Source organism: Neophocaena asiaeorientalis, unplaced genomic scaffold (assembly GCF_003031525.2).
Source record: "Neophocaena asiaeorientalis asiaeorientalis breed wild unplaced genomic scaffold, Neophocaena_asiaeorientalis_V1.1 scaffold118, whole genome shotgun sequence".
Lineage (NCBI taxonomy): Eukaryota > Metazoa > Chordata > Mammalia > Artiodactyla > Phocoenidae > Neophocaena > Neophocaena asiaeorientalis.
This window is the reverse complement of record NW_020175528.1, coordinates 2,257,861-2,277,638: the sequence shown is the minus strand read 5'-3', so window position 1 is coordinate 2,277,638 and position 19,778 is coordinate 2,257,861. Positions and strand designations below refer to the sequence as shown.

General features: G+C 35.5%; 1 protein-coding gene across 2 annotated transcripts in view; it reads right to left on the bottom strand.

Moving 5' to 3' along the window:
• RASA2 (RAS p21 protein activator 2) overlaps nucleotides 1–19,778 on the bottom strand; it is a 119,319-nt gene that overhangs the window by 65,874 nt on the left and 33,667 nt on the right. Inside the window, exons 4-5 of one of the 2 annotated variants that reach the window (XM_024769012.1) lie at nucleotides 13,876–13,970; nucleotides 4,321–4,397 (exon numbers count right to left, since the gene is read on the bottom strand). In XM_024769012.1, coding sequence (XP_024624780.1) covers nucleotides 4,321–4,397; nucleotides 13,876–13,970 — 172 coding nt within the window. Of the gene's footprint in view, nucleotides 1–4,320; nucleotides 4,398–13,875; nucleotides 13,971–19,778 lie in introns of those variants that run through there. The other variant, XM_024769013.1, reaches the window with a different exon arrangement.

Below are 19,778 nucleotides of genomic sequence, written 5' to 3'. Positions count from 1 at the left end.
ATATGAAAAACCAGACAATCTCCAACTTAAATGAGAAAAGACAACTGGCAGATGACAAGGCTGAGATAACATGGACGTTGGACTTATCTGACAAAAAGGTGAAAGCAGCCACCATAAAAATGATTCAATGAGCAATTATGAACATGTTTGAAATAAATGAAACAATAGAAAGTTTCAGCAAAAAAACAGTAAGTCTCACCAAGGAAATAAAAATATAAAGAAGAACCAAATGGAAATTTTAGGACTTAAAAATACAATAACCAACATAAAAATAATTCAATAGTTGAGTTTAACAGAATAGAGAGGACAGAGGAAAAAACCAGTGAGCTTTTAAAGACAGAACAACAGAAATAACCCAATATGAACAACGGAGGGAAAATAGACCAGAAAAAAAAGGGCAGAGCCTCAGGGATGTGTGGGACAATAACAGATCTAACATTCATGCCACTGGAGTCTCAAAAGGAAAGGAGAGAAAGCTGGCAGGGCTGATAAATTTAACAAGAAATAATGGCTAAAAGTTTCCCAATATGGCAAAAGACATAAGCATATAGATTCAAGCTGAGCCAAAATCAAACACGATAAACCCAAACAAATCTGTAGTCAAACTAAAACTTAGAAAACTAAAGACAAAGGAAAAAATCCTGAAAGCATCCAGAGAGAAACATAGGAAAACCTGCATAGGAAAAACACTTTGAATGATAGTGGATTTCTCATCAAAAATCATGGAGGCTTGGGCTTCCCTGGTGGCGCAGTGGTTGAGAGTCCGCCTGCCGATGCAGGGGACACGGGTTCGTGCCCCAGTCCGGGAAGATCCCACACGCTGCGGAGTGGCTAGGCCCGTGAGCCATGGCCGCTGAGCCTGCGCGTCCAGGGCCTGTGCTCCGCAATGGGAGAGGCCACAACAGTGAGAGGTCCGCGTACCGCCAAAAGAAAAAAAGAAAAAAATCATGGAGGCCAGAGGAAGTGGTACATTTTTCATGTGCTGAAAAAAAAAAGAACTATCAACCAAGAATTCTATATCCAGTGAAAATATCCTTCAGGAATCAAGAAAAAAATCAAGACATTTTCAGATGAAGAAAAACTAAAAGAATGTGTCACCAGTAGGCCTATCCTAAAAAAAACGGTAAGAGGAAATTCTCTAAACATAAAGACAGTGATAAAAGAAGGGATCCTGAAATGACAGGAAGGGAAGAATATGGAAAGAGCAAAAATATGAGTAAATACAATAGACCTAGAATTCTCTTCTTTTGTAAATTGTGTTAATAACTGAAAGAAAAATTATAACACTTTGATGTGGTTTTCACTGTTGCACAGGAAATACTTAATACAATTATATTACAAATGGTGGAGGATTAAAAGGTAAGGTTTCTACATTTTATTCTAACCGCTAAAATGTCAACACCAGTAGACTGTAAGTTACACATGTACAATGTAATACCTAAAGCAACCACTAAAAACACTATACAAAGAGATACACTATAGATTAAAAAAACACTACAGATAAATCAAAATGTAATTCTAAACAATGTTCAAGTAACTCACAGGAAAAAGAAAATAGAGGGGACAGAAAACAAAAAATAAAATGGCGGATTTAAGCCTAACATATCCATAATTATAAGTAAATGTATAAATTCACTAAATAAAAGACAGAAATTGGCAAAATAGAATTTAAAAAGTGACGCAACTATATTCAATCTTTAAGAAACTTGTGCACAACTGGCTGGATCTGAGTGGAAAGAAGCCAATCTCAGAAAGTCACAAACTATTAAGAGTCCATTTACAGAAGATTTTTGAAATGACAAAATTTTAGATACGGAGACCGATTAGAGGTTGCAAAAGATTAGGGATGGGGGTGGGGAAGGAGTGGGTGTGACTATAAAGGGGTAGCATGAGGGAAATATTTACAGTGATAAAATAGTTTTGTATCTTGATTGTGGTGGTGGTTACACAAATCTACACATGTGATAAAATGATACCCTGTCACTATACAATGTCAATTTTCTGGTTTTTATACTGTATTTATAGTATGTAAGATGTAACCACTGAAGGAAACTAAGTGAAGAGTACACAGGACCTCTCTGCACTTTGCAATTTCTTGCAAATGTATGATTATCTCAAAATTAAAAAAAAAAAAAAAATGAAACTGCCAGAGTTCAAATCCAGGCTCTACTCTCCCTGTACGAACCTGGGCTTATTTAACGAATCTGTGCATCGTTTTGTCATCTGTAAAACGAGGACAACAGTATCTACCACGTTATGGCAAGAAAGAAAGAAAATAATACCTAAAAAAGGATGAACTCCTGATACATAATGTGGATGAATCTCAAAAGCATGCTAAGTAAAAGACACAAGAGATTATATAGATCGGTTCATATGACATTTTGGAAAAGACAAAAACTATAAGGAGAGAAATCAGATCATGGTTGCCTAGAGCTGGATATAAAGAGAGGGGACTGAACACATCTCTGAGTAATGCCTTTTGGTATAGTTTTGACTTTTGAAGTCATCCTGATATTCTACATATTCAGTAAAATAAAAGTAAACCAACAAGGATGGGGGAAAACAACATTAAACTAAATGCAAACCAAATCAATCCAATTAACTGTATTTCAAATGTACAACATAACTGAACTGAGCAGGGCAGAGAGTAATCCAAATACTTTCACTATATGCTCTCAGTCTAGGGGGAAAAACTGTAAACAAATCCTGTTTTTAGTAGGTAAATCCAAACTGAGGAACATGTGAAAAAACAATTGGCCTGTATTCTTCAAAAATCTCACCTCCCTGTCACAGGGCGAGAGAGAGTCATGGACATATACACACTAACAAACGTAAGGTAGATAGCTAGTGGGAAGCAGCCACATGGCACAGCGATATTGGCTCGGTGCTTTGTGACAGCCTGGATGGGTGGGATAGGGAGGGTGGGAGGGAGGGAGACGCAAGAGGGAAGAGATATGGGAACATATGCATATGTATAACTGATTCACTTTGTTATAAAGCAGAAACTAACACACCAATGTAAAGCAATTATACCCCAATAAAGATGTTAAAAAAATAAAATAAAATAAAAAAATAAAAACATATTGCAAATTCAAAAAAAAAAATCTCACCTCCATGAAAGACAAAGAACAGCTAAAAGTACAGGTTAAGGAGATTAGAGACATGACAACTGAATGTAATACATAATCTTGAACTGTATCCCTTCTTGGAGAGAAAAAATGTGTCTTAAAGGACATTATTGGAACAGTTGACGAAAGTGAAATATGGTAACTGTAGATTAAAGTACTGAAATATAAAAACTACAGATTATACTTTTATTGTAACAATGTTAAATTTCCTGAATTTGATAACTGTACTAAAGTACATTTAAATATTATATTTAAGGAATATTTCTTAGGAAATACACACGGATATATTAAGGATTATAATATGTGCAACCTTCTTTAAAAGAGTTCAGAAAAAATTAACTGAGTAATATTATATATAGTATTTTATGTATATATAAGCACATAAATATCAATATGTATAGTTATACACAGAGAGAATACCTCAAAGGATCTGGGGTGTTCATAATTAGGAGAATAAATTATAGTCTGGAGCAGCAGTAGGAGAGTAATATTGACCCTACTCCCTGGCTCTAAGGTATATGGGTATGGTGGAATACATAGCCTCAGATTGAGAAGGCAGTAGAGGAAACAGAACTTCAGGGGATATCCACGTATCAGTTAAGACAGAGAGAAAACATTCAGAAGTCAGGGATATCCCATTGTTTGTTGACAACACAGAGGAAGGGTTTGGGTGAGAGGGAAAAGGTGGAGGATTGGGCTGAAACAGATTTCCAGAACAGTTAGAAGATTAGAATCGGGGTGATAAAAATAAGTTGAGAGAAAAGAGGAAAAAAGGAATTCAAAGTAGGTGAGAATCAATACTGGTAATCTCAAGGTACACATTTAGTTTAGCCCCAAGGTCCCTAATGCTCTGCTGTGTTATATCTAGAGTTTCTAGAGGCCCTCTACTGGGAAGCTTTTCCAACTCATTGCTGCTAGGTGGTTAGACACGTTTATCTGTGATCCTATATCTATCATGTAACACACATTAAACAAATACTGGTTGAATGAATTAATGACTCATCATATGTAATCTGAGTAGACTAGATGTGAGAAAATAAAGTGGAAAACAAATTAATAAAGGAATGGCATAGCAGAGTTCATTTCTGAAAAAAGTTTCTAAAGTATTTAAAATAAGGAGTTGGCTTAAAATTCAAAGAATACAAAATGGAGAATTACATCTAGCTGACTTTGGTAAAAGAAATATGCTTACTGTACAACAAGCTGCTGGCACACAGTTCCATTTTCCGTTATCAGTTCATTCAGTTTTAATTCAAGGTGAACTTTACCCTATAATGAAAAAAAAATTATAAACTGAGAAGTCTATTTTACAGATAAAATATTAATGAAAGGTATGTACTTTTTCAAATGGTAGCCATAATATTTAGTTATTCACTAACTAAATACTAGTGATCCTTAGCACATGGCTTTGTCTCCATTAAGTACTTGTTAAATGACTAATAACCAACAATGTAGATCAAAATCTGAAAAATAAGCAGTCAAATGCTTATAGCACACGTGGTATTAAATTTAAGAATTTTATGCCCAGTTCAACAAATATTTATCTCAATTATCATGAATCAAAAAGAAAGACAAAACTTACGTTTTAGGAAATTTTGAATTTAGCAAATTACAAGATGTAGAATGCTTTTTCCAGAGAAGATAATAAGTATAGAGACAGTATCATTAAAAGACAGAGAAATCATACAATTCTAAAACAATAAAACTAAGTTAAAGCTAGTAAGATTCAATTTGCCAACACTTACTTTTCTCAAATAATTAAGATTTATGGAACATCTACTACATTTTAGGAGGCACTGTGGGAGTGGGTAGGAATCCAAAGAAGTATAAAACAAAGTCACTGCTTATAAGAACTCACAATCTAGTTGGGCAGACAATAAATAAAAGATAACAATATACGGCCAAGAGCACTGATGAAAAAATGGGACACTGAAAATGAAAATAAAGGACTACTTTCTTAAACAGCCATTAATAAATGGATTTTTAAAAAATTCAGTAGTATAAGTTTAAAGCAAACTATCAACTTCTCAAGAAACCAAGGGTTAGGAACAATATAATCTAGAGCTTGATATTTCTACCCTGCCACTCGTGATGAGCAATTCTAAACTGGCTATGAGTAATTCTGAACTGGTTAAGAATCAGTGTTGGATTACCTCCACCCAGCTGACAAGACAAACTGCCACATTGCCAACTGGAGATTTCAGGGGTGTGATATCCAGGGACTACTGATATAAGTTATTTCATCAGAGATAGGAAAGTTTATTATCTAGTCACTGTTCCTCTTTGGAACAACCCCTTTCAGACATACACAGAAATCTAACCTGAATCAGCCTATTTTTTTTTTTTTTTTTTTTTTGCAGTACGTGGGCCTCTCACTGTTGTGGCCTCTCCCGTCGCGGAGCACAGGCGCCGGACGCGCAGGCTCAGCGGCCATGGCTCACGGGCCCAGCCGCTCCACGGCATGTGGAATCTTCCCGGACCGGGGCATGAACCCGTGTCCCCTGCATCAGCAGGCGGACTCTCAACCACTGCGCCACCAGGGAAGCCCAATCAGCCTATTTTTAATCGGCATATTTTATACAAGAGTGAGTCTGAGGTCCACTAACTACAAATCTCAGCGTTAGACAGATGAGCAATAAACACTGATGGATCTCAACACAAAAGTCTGCATGAGAAAGCTAAGCTCTAAAAAACAAAGGCAAGAGCTGTCATAAAATTAGCAGTTAGGTGGAATTGGAACTATATCTAGCCAACCTTCCACTAAAAATCTAGACACAAATATTTATAAAACCATACATAATTTATAAAATAGGTCTTTCATTAGTCCAGCATTTAATAATCACAACCCCTACTATTCAAGAGTGACCTCAAGAAGGTTCATGATAGGTAGTAATTTATAGTATTACTCAACCAGAATTTTGAATCATATTTGCTGTCACAGCAGCATCTGTGTCACTTGACAAATGAGTGAGCCTAGCCAACTGCACCAACATTTACATCTCAAAGCAGTTGTACCATTTTAACATGTATGTATTTTTTGGTAGAAACTGTATACTAACAAGGCACTCCCAACTGTTTCTCAGGAAATGTCTAGGATCTAATCTATTTTTAAAACAATACAAACTTAATATAGAGTAGGAAAAAAGTATAATAATTTCATTCACAACTAAAAATCACAGCACTGTATCAACTCAAGACTAGAAATCAGAAGATATTTAATGGGGTTCTCCCAGGAATCATTATCAGAGTCAGAGCCTACCTAATATGTTCATTACTCCCGCTGGCTGTTAAACAGAACATTCCTTTGGCATTAGTCAACAATAACGTAATTACGTATTAACCTGGTCAAGAAAAGAGTGGGGAGAGAACAAGCAGACACAAGACACATACTATAAGGGTGGAACACTAAAATTAAAAAGCATTACGAGTTAAATTAAGGAAATTATAATTTCTAAACTATAAAACACTACCTCATTATATACTTTAACATGGAAATATATACATGATATTTAGTAGAAGGAACAAGTCACAAGAGGGTGTATAATACAATATTAATTTATAAAAATAAAACATACTATATATATTACTATATAAAATTACTACAACGCTATCTACCAAAACATTGATAGAACTTATCTTTGGTTGGTAGGATTTCAAATTGTTTTCTTTTTGTTCATCTAGATTTTGTAAGTTTCTACTACCATTGTGTTTTGCTTTCTAATAAAGTAAAATGAACAAGAAATTTTAAAAATTATTTGAAGCTACTTTTTAGTGTTAGAAACCCAAATTTGAAAACATTTAAGAAAAATTTAGTATTCCTTACTATGTTCACATGACAGTTCAGTTTTACTTGCATTTGTCACCATCTTATAGATTTAGATTGTAGCAAAACTAGTTTATTTGTGGGGTAGGGAGGAGAGTTCAGCAAAACATTTCCTAGTTTCCCTTGAAGCCAGGGATAGTGGCTAAGGATAGCCATAAGATACAGTTCTGGCCAATGAGATATAAACAGAAGTTGCCGGTACAGCATCCAAAGAAGCTTATTGAAAAGGACTCCCTAACTTCAGCAGTGGCTTGAGAGGCTGGAAAGCTTACTCAAAACTTTCCACAATCTCACACTGGGCATGATAAAAATGGGAGCCCAGGGCCCACCAAGATAGAGTGGCTCTCATAAACACCCAGGCTTTCTGTTGGAACCTTTGAAGGCCTATGCTTGAGTACAAAGGGTGAACAACATAGATCAGCCTTTACAAAGAGTAAAACCTAGCCTGGAATCAGCCAAATCCCTAACTGGATTAAAGTGATCGGTTTCCAGCCTAACCACATGCCAAAGGCTAAAGTAAATCTTTCCTGGAGGAAGAAAAAAATATCATCCAGAGTTTCAAGTTATCTCTAAAATAGCTCATATTTCAATGTCCAGCATTCCATCAAAAATTACAAAGCATGCCCTAAGACCACACACCAGCCCACCCCCCGCAAACACAAAAACCAAAAAGTCAAAAACTGACAAAGAGCAGATTCACAGGAGACACAGATGTTGGAGTTAACGGACAGATTTTTCTTTTTTTGAAATAGAAAACAAAATGAAAAACTCAGCAAATACCTGTAAAGTATAAAATATGTCAAATGAAAAATTTAGAATTAAACAATAAAATAACCAAAATGAACATGTATTTAACAGATGAGCCACAGATGAAAAGAGGATTGGTGAAATAGGAGACAGGTTAGTCAGAGAGGGAGAGAGTATAAGAGACATATGAGACATAGTAAAATGGTCTATTATTCATGTAACTGAAGTCCCAGAAGAGAGGAGAAAGAACGAACAGGGGAAAAAAAAAGCTGAAGAGATAATTGCCTGGAATTTTCCTAAACTGAAGAAAGACATCAAGGCACAGTAATCAAGAGCCCCTAGGAACACCCAAGTAGGATAAAAAGAAAATCACACATAGGTGCAGCATAGTAAAACTGATGAAAACAAAATATAAAGAGAAAATCCTAAGGTAACTAAAAAAAAAACAGGGACATTACTTACAAAGAGGTAACTGTAAGATGCTGACAAGGAACTATATTTGGTGATAAACATGCAATGTGATTGGTCCACAACAGCTTTCTTATTATCCAACCTCCTAGGGGAGGTTCAGTGACAAAATAGTGACAAAATTTAAAAATAAATCAAATACTTAAAGGGTATTATTCTATATATATTTCATACCACTAATTATATTAGGTTGATATAAGCAATTATATCACATTAATTTGTATTAGGCAGCATATTTAGCAACTTATTACTGTCTGAAGGTGTATATTCTAACTTTATTTCAGTTACTGCTACAAAAATTTCATATAGAAAAATCTGTGATTATTTTAATTTTATAGTAATGTATAGTCTTGGTACCATTTAGAAGATATTATGTGAATTTCTGCATACAATTTGGGAAATTCAAATGAATATAGTTATTTGGGCAAAACACAATGCATGCACTTAAAAACTTCCTGAGTCTAAACATTTTTTTGTTTTATCAACATTAATAAATTAATTTAAACGACGATTAAATTAAATTTTAACAACCATTCCACAGAACTCAAGTATATTTCAACTGATGAAAATTTTTCTTCATATGAAGGAAACTTCTAGATTTCTGATGGATGCTTTTATATATAGTAATTAATTCTAGAAATCATTTTGGACACGACTGCCTATCTGATGAAAAAATAAAGGTTTTACTTAATACCTTCTGTTTATGGATGGATTTATTTTCTCTTTAAAGAAGTATTTATTATGATCTAGAATGGCTCATTCCTTTATTATTTCATGTTTATAAATTTATAAATGAAGTTTTTAAGATACCTTTATACTCATTATGTCTTAATTGAGCATGTAAAAAAACCCCTTGATTTATGCATTATTAGCTATAATCTTTGGATTTTTTTAAAATGCTTGCTTGTTTTAAACAAGGGCAGAGGCCATATTACCACCCCACACACACCAAAAAAAACACAACCTATAAAACAATCAATAACTTATGGCAGGATCCAGAAATTCAAGATAAGCCTGTTGGTAAAAAGACTTATTAACTAAGTAATTACATCAAAAGGATGTGATTGATATTGCATCTGGATTCACTGCTTGTACAAGTTGTGTGAGACAAACACCCTTAATTAATGAGAGCACCAACTTCTCCATATGACAGATTTGGTTTAATCAGTCTTATATAAAGGCATACTTTTTATCATAGTACCTAAAAAATAAAGAAAGGAAAAATACTTAGTTATTGTGAGCTCCAGGACCAAATAGCTAAAAGGATGGCTGCAGATGACCTAAGCCAAAAGAAGATTTATAGGAAGGGGCACCGATACAACTCATATTAACTTCGTTTATGTGGCAAAGAACACAGAGAAACAACACCAAGTGAAATAGGATGATAACCAGGACCACAAACTTAAGGAAGAAAATGCTTTGAAAAAGAGGGAGCAGTCAACAGTATCAAAAGTTGCTGAAAGACCATGTAAGAGGAGGACTAAAAAATGTCCACTAGACTTAACACAGTGTCATGCGTAACATTACTGAGAGCTGTCTACACTCTCCCTCCAACCCACTGTGGGGTTTGAAGGCAGATTAGAGTGGGTTGAGAAAAGAATAGTTCAAGCCACAGGGGAATGCTGCAAAACAAAACAAAAAGAAAAGGAAAAAAAAGTGTAGCAAAACACACTCATGAAATATTATTGTCTTGAATGTTTGAAAAGAAAACTGAAAACAATTAACATTAACAGCAATAATAAAGCATCTGGGAAACAATTCAAGGTAAGAGGTTAGTGTTCTTAGCAATTTTTGAACTGTTTTGGTATAAAATCCATCTTACTACTATGGAATCCTTTCATCTGAGGGCTAAATTATGTTTCTACATGTTACTTCCCTAGAACTTTAGAACTGAAGGGAATCCTATATACTGAAGTTCTCATGTCACAGTTGAAGATCCTCAGACAACAATAATGTAGCAACTCTTTTGGGTACAAATGCCAATTAGAGCTAGGAAATCAAACATCTCCTCTGAAGTAGAGATACCAATCATTTCCTCTACCTAAATCCCTTTCTTAGGGGACAACGCCCCAAAACTTTAATCCCCAATCATATCAAATTAGACTGCAGTGGGCATCTGACCCAAGTCTGCCAAATTTTCTCTCTAAATTGTGGCAGAGAACTGAGTCAGACCTTAAGAGGGTGAGGGGGCCGTATGCTCAAGTAGGCTCAAAGATGGATGTGGCATTTTTTAGCTGTCAACAAGAAATTAGAGTGGATTTATAGAGAGAAGCAGAAGGGAGAGACATGTTAGTCTCATAAGACATACGAAAAGAATACCATGGAATCTCATCATTAAACAACGTTTTTTTTCTTTCCCCTTCATTTTGCAAAGTGAATAGTTATTAAAATTAGAGCAGGGGCTTCCCTGGTGGCACAGTGGCTGGGAGTCTGCCTGTCAATGTGGGGGACACGGGTTCGGGCCCTGGTCTGGGAAGATCCCACATGCCTCGGAGCGGCTGGGCCCCTGGGCCACAACTACTGAGTCTGCGCTCTAGAGCCCACGAGCCACAACTACTGAGTCCGTGTGCCACAACTACTGAAGCCCACGTGCCTAGAACCTGTGCTCTGCAACGAGAGGCCCCCGCAATGAGAGGCCTGCACATCGCAGCGAGGAGTGGCCCCTGCTCCCACAACCAGAGAGGAGTCTGCGCCCAGCAACGAGAACCCAACACAGCCAAAAGAAAAAAAAATTAGAGCGAAAAATAGAGAGAAAACATTAACTATTCACTTTACAAAATAAAAGGGAAAGAAGAAAAAGACTATTTAAACAGTGAGCACTTATACTCAAGAAGCACAATGAGCACAGGAGTAGGGAGAAAGGAATCAGTGGGTCTCAATCCTATGTGCCTCCTGCTGTGTTGAGAAGTCTACACTTTAAAGATACAATATGTATTTTTCATTCACCGTGGTGCTAAATGCAAGCCAGCTATTTTATGTGGTGGTCAACCAAAAACAAACAAACCACCCATTATTTTAGTTTACTTTATGAGAAATTAAAGTCTTTTCAAAAATAATTCTAGGCGAACTGTATCTAGTCTATTATAGTAAGAAACCTGATCTCCACTTAGCATGCAGCGCCTACGTGAATGCCTGACAACTTTCTAGCTCTCACTGGCCATACTGAAATTCTTGTAATTATACTCCAAGGAGCTTCCCAGGAACTTTCTAATGTCCCTCCCTTTTTCTGTGAGCTAATGTGGGTAAGCTTCTGTGCCTTATACCCAGATTTTCCTAAGTGATTCTCTTAATAATCTATGTTGAAGCCTTTTTAGGACCAACAGTACAGAATAGTGAAAGGCAGTAAAGCACCATGGTTAGGAGTTTTAGAATCAGACATGCTCTTTATGGGAATGATGGTTCCATCACTTAATAGTTTTGTGACTTTGCAGATGTCATTTAACCTCTATGAATCCATTTTCCACATCTACAAAATAGAGGTAATGCTACCTACACCTCATAATGCTAATCTGAAGATTAAGTCAGATAAAATATATTAAATCCTTAGTACTGTGCTAGATATATGCTGTTCTAATTACTAATAGTGATTATTAAATTCCTGCTGAACTCAATCTGTCTCACAGCTTTCTCCTATGGCTCCAACAACTGCTCTTATTTCCATGATATTTTTATGAAATTTTATAAAACTTATGCAAGTGAACAAATTCATTAACAAAGTAGGATCTGTATGAATCAGGCTGCTTTTCTAACTTTTTAGACTCACGAGGTTGATTTAATATTCCTAGATCAGCTTTGGAGCGAAACAATATTCCCAATGTACCAGATTAATGTGATAAGTGTCATGCACCCCCTCCCATCCCCTAAAGTACTCTTCCTTCTAAAATTTATTTTAAATAGTGAGTAGATCTTACAAATCAACTATCATTTAAGACAAAAGAACTGTAAAGGTTAAAAACGCACGGTTATGAAAATAATTCGTAGCAAATAAAAAATGTCATGATATCTAACGGTTAAATGCTGTTTGCAGATTTTTGTGTTTCAGCCATGAGTTTTATACATACAATCAAATAAAAAGCCTGTTACCCAGTACTGATCTCTAATACCATCTCCAATAATTATATAAAGAGTATTCTATAGAAATTTCTAACTTTGGAGAGCTGGGTCCCTTAAATCCTTTAGCAAGTAACACTGGCCACAAGAAAAAGAATGGACTTTAATAAACTACATCTTAAAATAATCCTCAAACTTCATTTTAGACCAAATTCTCAAAGCCTTTTCTTATCTTTCTTTTTTGTTAAAACTATTAAAAAGAAAAACTAGCACTTCAAAACTTTCATGTCTGCCTTTTGGTAAACGCGTATTAGGGAAATGGACACCTGACTGACTGGTGGTAAACAGACATTTTACATTTGTATAACTATTAACAGCTTTCAAAATACTCTTAAAGGTATTTCATTTAATTCTCACAATCGTATGAGTCAACATGGCAACTTTCATCCCATTTTATAGAAATAAAATTCAAGGTCAGTAAAATAACCACATATGAAAATTAGGACCTCAATTTTTAGACTTCTACTTTAAAACCCTTTCCACTTCATCACATTGCCTCTCACCTGGATCATTTACCATACAGTATAACTGGGATAAGAATAAAAGTTATTGTCAAATGGAAAGGAAAGAACATTAAAATGGGGTAGGGTGGAAAAACAGGAGAAGTTTCAATTATATTTTATACTTAAGAAGGGGTCTTAGCAAACAAATACTTAATTTTTGGAGAATTTAATCAAACAGAATGCTTGAGAGGTTATGAGGAAACAGACACAGGCACTTTATTTGCAAATACCTGTGGGGGTGTGTGCAGTACTTTTTTCTTACCTAAAACTTCTGTTTGAGTCATAGTGGAAAATTATAACTTCTTTTAGAGAAGAAGAATTCTGCTTGCAGTTATGCCCTTGGGAAATGGTTTCACAATCCTTATCATATTTTATAAATAAATAGGGTTACAGAAAAAGGATTCCCTTTAGATAGAAATAATTTCTAAGAGTAACTCAGACTTTTGAGAAACAAACACAAAAGTTAAGCTACATGGCTAAACATACATCTTTATTCATACACAGAATCTTTAAGATCTCTTACTTTGGCAAGAGGAAAGAAGAGCTTTAAAATAAGTAATGATACCCTTTCAAATAAAAAGAAAGATGAACAAAAGGAAGGGTAGGTATGGGAATGAAAGCTCTGCATGATGGGCTCAGGCATGGTTTGAATGAATAACATTTTCCCAAGTCTAGTGTATTAGAGAGTAAAGAGAGCATCCTGGTCAGAACAGATGAAATAAATCACAGACTTCTAAGGATTCTCCCCAGAATTAATAAAATATATCTTTTCCATTAAAACTGTTTCCCCATCTAAAAAAGTAAGTAATTTGCTACTGTGACCCAAATAAAAGAACTATGGAAGGAAAAAAAATGTCCTCCTAACATAACCCCCCCCAAACACATACACGTGCACATACACGTACATCATTCTTGATTTCATGTGGCGAGGCATTTCCTTCCAGTTATATGTTACTCAGAGGTCTATAATATTTGGTGCCAGAATTTAAAATAAGGTATGATAAGCTCTCTCTAAATGAACTAGTATAATTAGTTCGTTTTACACTTATTTTCTGTGTGTGACAATCTCTTCCATCACTTAATCCTTAATATTTACCTGAACCTCTGAATTGGAATCAATAGGCTGTAGTGAAAACCAAGTTTCTCTGCCACTGTGGTTACACAAGTCTTCTTTTTTGATGGCTACTTTTCCTGTAAGAAATAAGTAAAACAATGAGGAAACATATTATATATAATCATTAGCAGTTACATATAATACTTTGTAGAAAACATTTAAAGATAATTTGTATCTGTTGATATCAAAAAATCCATTTTTATAAAGCGTTTCTCTATATCCTAAAAAATGAAAATGTGCCTCATTTCCCTCTACCCATCGGCAGACCCTTCTCTGGGCCATTGTGAATTAGGGGTTTAGACCAAAACTCAGCTGTATTTATATGCAACTGCGTTTTCAACGTACAATGATAGTGCGGACTAATCCTCTCAGCTCCTTAACACTATGAATAAACCACATGTTCTGTCTGAGCAGACATATCTGCATTTAATGAGAGTTTATAAGCTCCAATTAAGAGAACAGAAAAACTGTATCATATGGTCACTAATAATTTTGAAAACTGACTTGAAATTATGGGATTAAAACAATTTTATTAAAAATTTGCTTTATCAAAACACTGTAAACACTGCTTATGCTGCTTCAATGCATACACACACACAAAAAAATCAAAGCAGTTCCCTAAAGAGTTTCTACATCTCAGAGACAGATACAGTACAATGAACAAAGTAGTATGAGAGGAAGAAACAGAAATGTTCTTATTATAATGAAGTATTTGCCATGTTGGTACAAAGCATTTCCTTCCTCAATTCAAGTTTTAAGAAGTAGACATAGTTTTGCATATGACCGACAATTTGTTCCAATATTCAACACAAAAGCTTCAACAAAGGATATATGCTAAAGTAAAAAATAGTTCACTTTATTTTATCAAACAAGAATTTCCATTTTAAGTACCCTAATTATACTTCATACCCTTTTCACTTATGACCACCTTGATCTTTTAGTTCAACATTTGAAAACTTTGAGAAAACAGTAAAAAAAATTTCTGTCAAGATATATCAATTTTTGTGTATCAAGTGGAAAGAAAAGGCATAACAGGAAAACAAACACAGAAAAACTGTCTTTAAAATTTTATTCTAGAATTAGACAGTGGTAATGGTTGCACAACTCTGTGAATATACTTAAAGCCATTGCATTGCACACTTTAAAAGGGTAGGTTTTATGGCATGTACATAACACATCAATAAAGCTATTATTTAAAAATTTAATATCATAAGACCCTTATTCTACAATTTCCAGGATTTTTAGTTTTATACATAATTTATGAATGTGTATGTAGATGTACATACATGTGTATGTATAATGCATACAAACATCACTAAAGCAAGCACCCAACTTAAAAAAAGGGTTTTTAAAAAAGTTTATTCAGAAGTTTTCTGGTTTGATTCATTTACTGATTCAACAAATAATCACAATGGCTTTGTATTTTAAATGGTGAGTTGATTTCCAGACTTCCTTAACCAAAGTCTATTTAACCAATAATGCTTCTAAAAACTAGAGTAGGAATCTACCTGTTCTATTTATAACTCACAACTCAGATCACTGGAAACACATCTTCTTTGTCACAAGTGCCTTCCCAAGAGAGAATCCTCTCTTAGTTCACAGGTTAAAAAAAAAAAATCCTAAGGCAAGGACCCTCTTCCTCCTATTTCATGTCTCATGTATCCATGGTACTCACTGTCACAAAAGAATTGAATGGTTCTTGTCTTCTGAGGGGGAAACTCTTTTCTGACTAGCCGTATAAATAAGCTGTTTGTAAGCTGAGAAAAACCTGCAATTTTATTGCCAGCTCTTATTCTTATCAAGTTCCTTTTAAGATGTCAGTTTCTAAAATGTAAACATTTAGTCAGCCTGAAGAAGCAGGGAAGAACACATGATCTCAAGAAGTCAGAGAAACTCACAAAGAACAACAGAGAAAAATAAAGAAAAATATTTGAAGTCATCAGGTATTAGGATACCTGCAACCTGTTCAGCACTTCAATAGGCAATATAACATATGAAAAAGAAATATATGTCATCAGCCCTAGGGAATCAAACAGGGTAGAGAAGGGTTAGGAGGGGAGGGAGGGAGGGAAAATGAATAAAAGAATGAATGAGAAAGGTGGGAAGGTAAAGGGGAAAGGCATTTGGAGAAGGAAGAGAGGAACAGGGAGGGGAGGAACAAGTGTCTGAAATACAAATAAGACCAAAAACATTGTTCATCATTCTTATTCGTTGTGAGTTATCCTTAGTTTAACAGGTTAGATGACAGCTTTTAAATATTAAAGGTAGGCAGTCTGATACAGTGGAAAGAGCACTGAACTGAAAGAAAAGCCAGCATTTACTGAACAGCTACCAGGTAGTAAATATTCTTACACATTTTGTTTAATCTTCATAACAATCTTGGGGGAAGAGCATATATTACAGATGAGGAAAGCTGAATGATATCAAAAACCTGCCCACTAATAAGTGCTAAAGCCAGCTTTCAAAACCAAGGTATGCCTGCCTGTTCATGTTCCTTCCAACACAGACACTAACTCTGTGGTGTCTACACTACAGACACTACAGACACTAATTCTGTTACTTATTAAGCTGTGTGATCTTGGGCAATTTATTTAAATTCTACATCTCATTTACCTCCTCTGTATTTGAAACAACTTTCAGCTCTAATGAAACCTATTCCATGCCTCCAACAGTCTCCAAAGTGTTTTAGTTTAATGTTTACTATTTTAAACAAAGTTAACTCATTATTTCACTAGCTGTGAGATCACCAACATTGAAAATAAACAAATATATAAATAATCAACCAACCACCCCAGGAACCAAATACCCAACACATTATTTAAAGGTACCATTTCATTTCCCCACTGTACTGACAAACCCATAGACAGAAAGAGCTTAGACCACATATATACACACATATATACCAGATGCTATATTAGTTCCTTAAAATCAGACAAGGAGAAGAAACACAAAAAGAAATGAAGGAACTGTGGACACAGAAACCATTTCTGTTGGTCTCTAAGTAAAAAAAGTATTCTTAGCTTTCCATTACCACTTCTAAGAAGCATTTTCTTACCATCTGTAAATATCATGTTATACTAGGCCCCCATTTTTAAGCACAACATATTCTTAGAAATTTCATCCTGATACAGATCACCAACTGGCAAAATCTTGATGGCCTTGTTCCAACTTGGCTACTAGTAGAAATGGCTGAAAGGGCAGATAAAAGTAGCGATAAGTGTGACTGCCTATACAAGATGAAAAAGAACCAGAGGACTGAACAAATTCTGGCAGTATCAGTAACAGCAACTCAATCGATGGCAACACTTAGATGCCTTCGTGTACAGGGTTTAGATTGATACCTTTTGGTCTCTGTGGTAGACTGGTATATTAATGGCTTCCAATAAATCATACTTCCTTGTTCTGTGCCACTGTATGGTCCCCTCCAGCACTGACTCTGGGTTTGGCCATGCCACTTACTTTTGCCAATGGGACATCAGCAAATGTAATGCAAGTAGTCTTAATAAGCACCTGCAGTAGGGCTTACCCTCTTGCAACCTCAATACCGTGTGGAGTGGAAGGCCCAGATAATGGACAGCACCAGCCATCAGACATATGGGTCAGATCATTCAGCCCAGTCAATTTTTCAGGTAACTGCACATTAGTGACCCCAGGTGAGACCACCAGAAGAACCACCCAGATGAGCTTGGCCCAAATTGACAACCTGCAGAATCATGAGCAAATATATGATTGCTAAATTAAGCCACTGAGTACTGGGGTGTGATTTGTTATGTAGCAATAGATAACTGATACAGTCCCTACGCAAGCAGACACAAAAGTGTAGTCATAAGCAATTTTTAAACAGTAGGTTTGACTTAAGAGCTAAATGCCAGGAGAAATTACAATTCAAAGGGTTTAAGAAATACCTTCGCTATCTTAAACCCAACCTTATTTCATAGGTGAACAAGGCCTAAGAAGGTAGAGTGACTTATTTAAGGTCACAAAGGCAGTTAGTGATAGAGTCATGAAAGGAATTCAGGTCTCTAATATCCTACTGAAATTCTCTTATAACATTCTAAACCATGGGGAAAGAAAAACAAGTTAACCAGTCTACTAAGATAACCATGGTTTAACTGCTTAAGCCTAGATCCCTCTGAAAACTAAAATAACTAGAAAATACACATTAGAAGGTTAAATATATATGTTTTAATATTATTAGGATCCTCACTGGAAATGGAATTTTATTCTTACATGAAGTTTTTCTCTTCTCTTTTTCTCCTTTTTTAAGGGAAGAAGACACTGTAACTTAGGACAATAAATCACACAGTAAAAGACTTTTAAAGCCGTAATTTTACAATTTTCTACCTTCTTGCAGCTTGGTTCCTATGTTTCAAGTTTTCAATTAATCTATAATCAAGTTTTCATACTAACTGTTCCTGGCATATAAGGATTCCTAATATGAAAAACTATGCTCCATATTAATAACAGTTATTACTTCCAGGAAGGGGACTGGGAGGGGAGTCAGTGGCCAAAATTAATTGTCTGTAATACTATAATTAAAATTTTTTTTACAAAAAGGAAAATATCCATATACTATTATACAATTAAAAATAAAAAACAAACAGGCTGGGCTTCCCTGGTGGCGCAGTGGTTGAGAATCTGCCTGCCAATGCAGGGGACACAGGTTCGAGCCCTGGTCTGGGAGGATCCCACATGCCGCAGAGCAACTAGGCCCGTGAGCCACAACTGCTGAGCCTGCACGTTTGGAGCCTGTGCTCCGCAACAAGAGAGGCCGCAATAGTGAGAGGCCTGCGCACCGCGATGAAGAGTGGCCCCGGCTCGCCGCAACTAGAGAAAGCCCTCGCACAGAAACGAAGACCCAACACAGCCAAAAATAAATAAATAAAGCAGCTTTCATTTAAAAAAAAAACAACAAAAATAAAACAGGCTTTTAAAGCTATTCAACAAGTACACATTCTTAGATCTTCTTAAGTTTAAAAGGTGGCTCTCTCAACCCTAGCTCAAATTTCATTCCCAGAAAATGCTATGGCACTGTTTAGCCTACAACTGGGCAACTCAGTTATAAAATAATTGAGGGAACTCAATTTCCAGTAGCTCAAAATTTAAAAAAACAGTGTCGCGTAACTTTATGAGTTAATGACAAAAGAAAAATACGTTAAAGTTAAAAAAAATGTAAAAATTTATAAGTGAAAATATCAAGATTATTTTCCAACTTTAAATTAAAGGCTATGTACGAACTGTGTTTACTTTAATAATAATAATTCCTATCTGTAAAAGGAAAAACAATTTCTACTAAATGTAGAAATTTTATTTCTTAATAAGAATAAACTTTTTTTTTAACAGTTCCCACACCAAGTTATGGCCTTCTGATACCACTTCTCAAAGGACTGATGTTTACTTTAATTTATTTTTATTTTTTTTGCGGTACGTGGGCCTCTCCCGTTGCGGAGCACAGGCTCCAGACGCGCAGGCTCAGCGGCCATGGCTCACGGGCCCAGCCGCTCCGTGGCATGTGGGATCTTCCCGGACCGGGGCACGATCCTGTGTCCCCTGCATCGGCAGGTGGATTCTCAACCACTGCGCCACCAGGGAAGCCCTGATGTTTACTTTAAAAACAAATAAAAAAACAAAACAAGGGCAACTTTTGGAAATCATAATTATAAACCTCAACTAAAGGCCTTTCCAAGAAATACTATATAATGACTACTTGTAAATAGGTAATGAAAATTACAAAACATTTTCTTAAAATGTTTAGTCAATCAAAGATACACACTCTCTCAAGGGTCATTAATAATCACCAACAGCCTCTATCCAATCTTTATCCTTCTCTACCTCTCTCTAGTCTTGCCATTAAAAGATCTCCTTGCCTTCTGAGATATTCATCT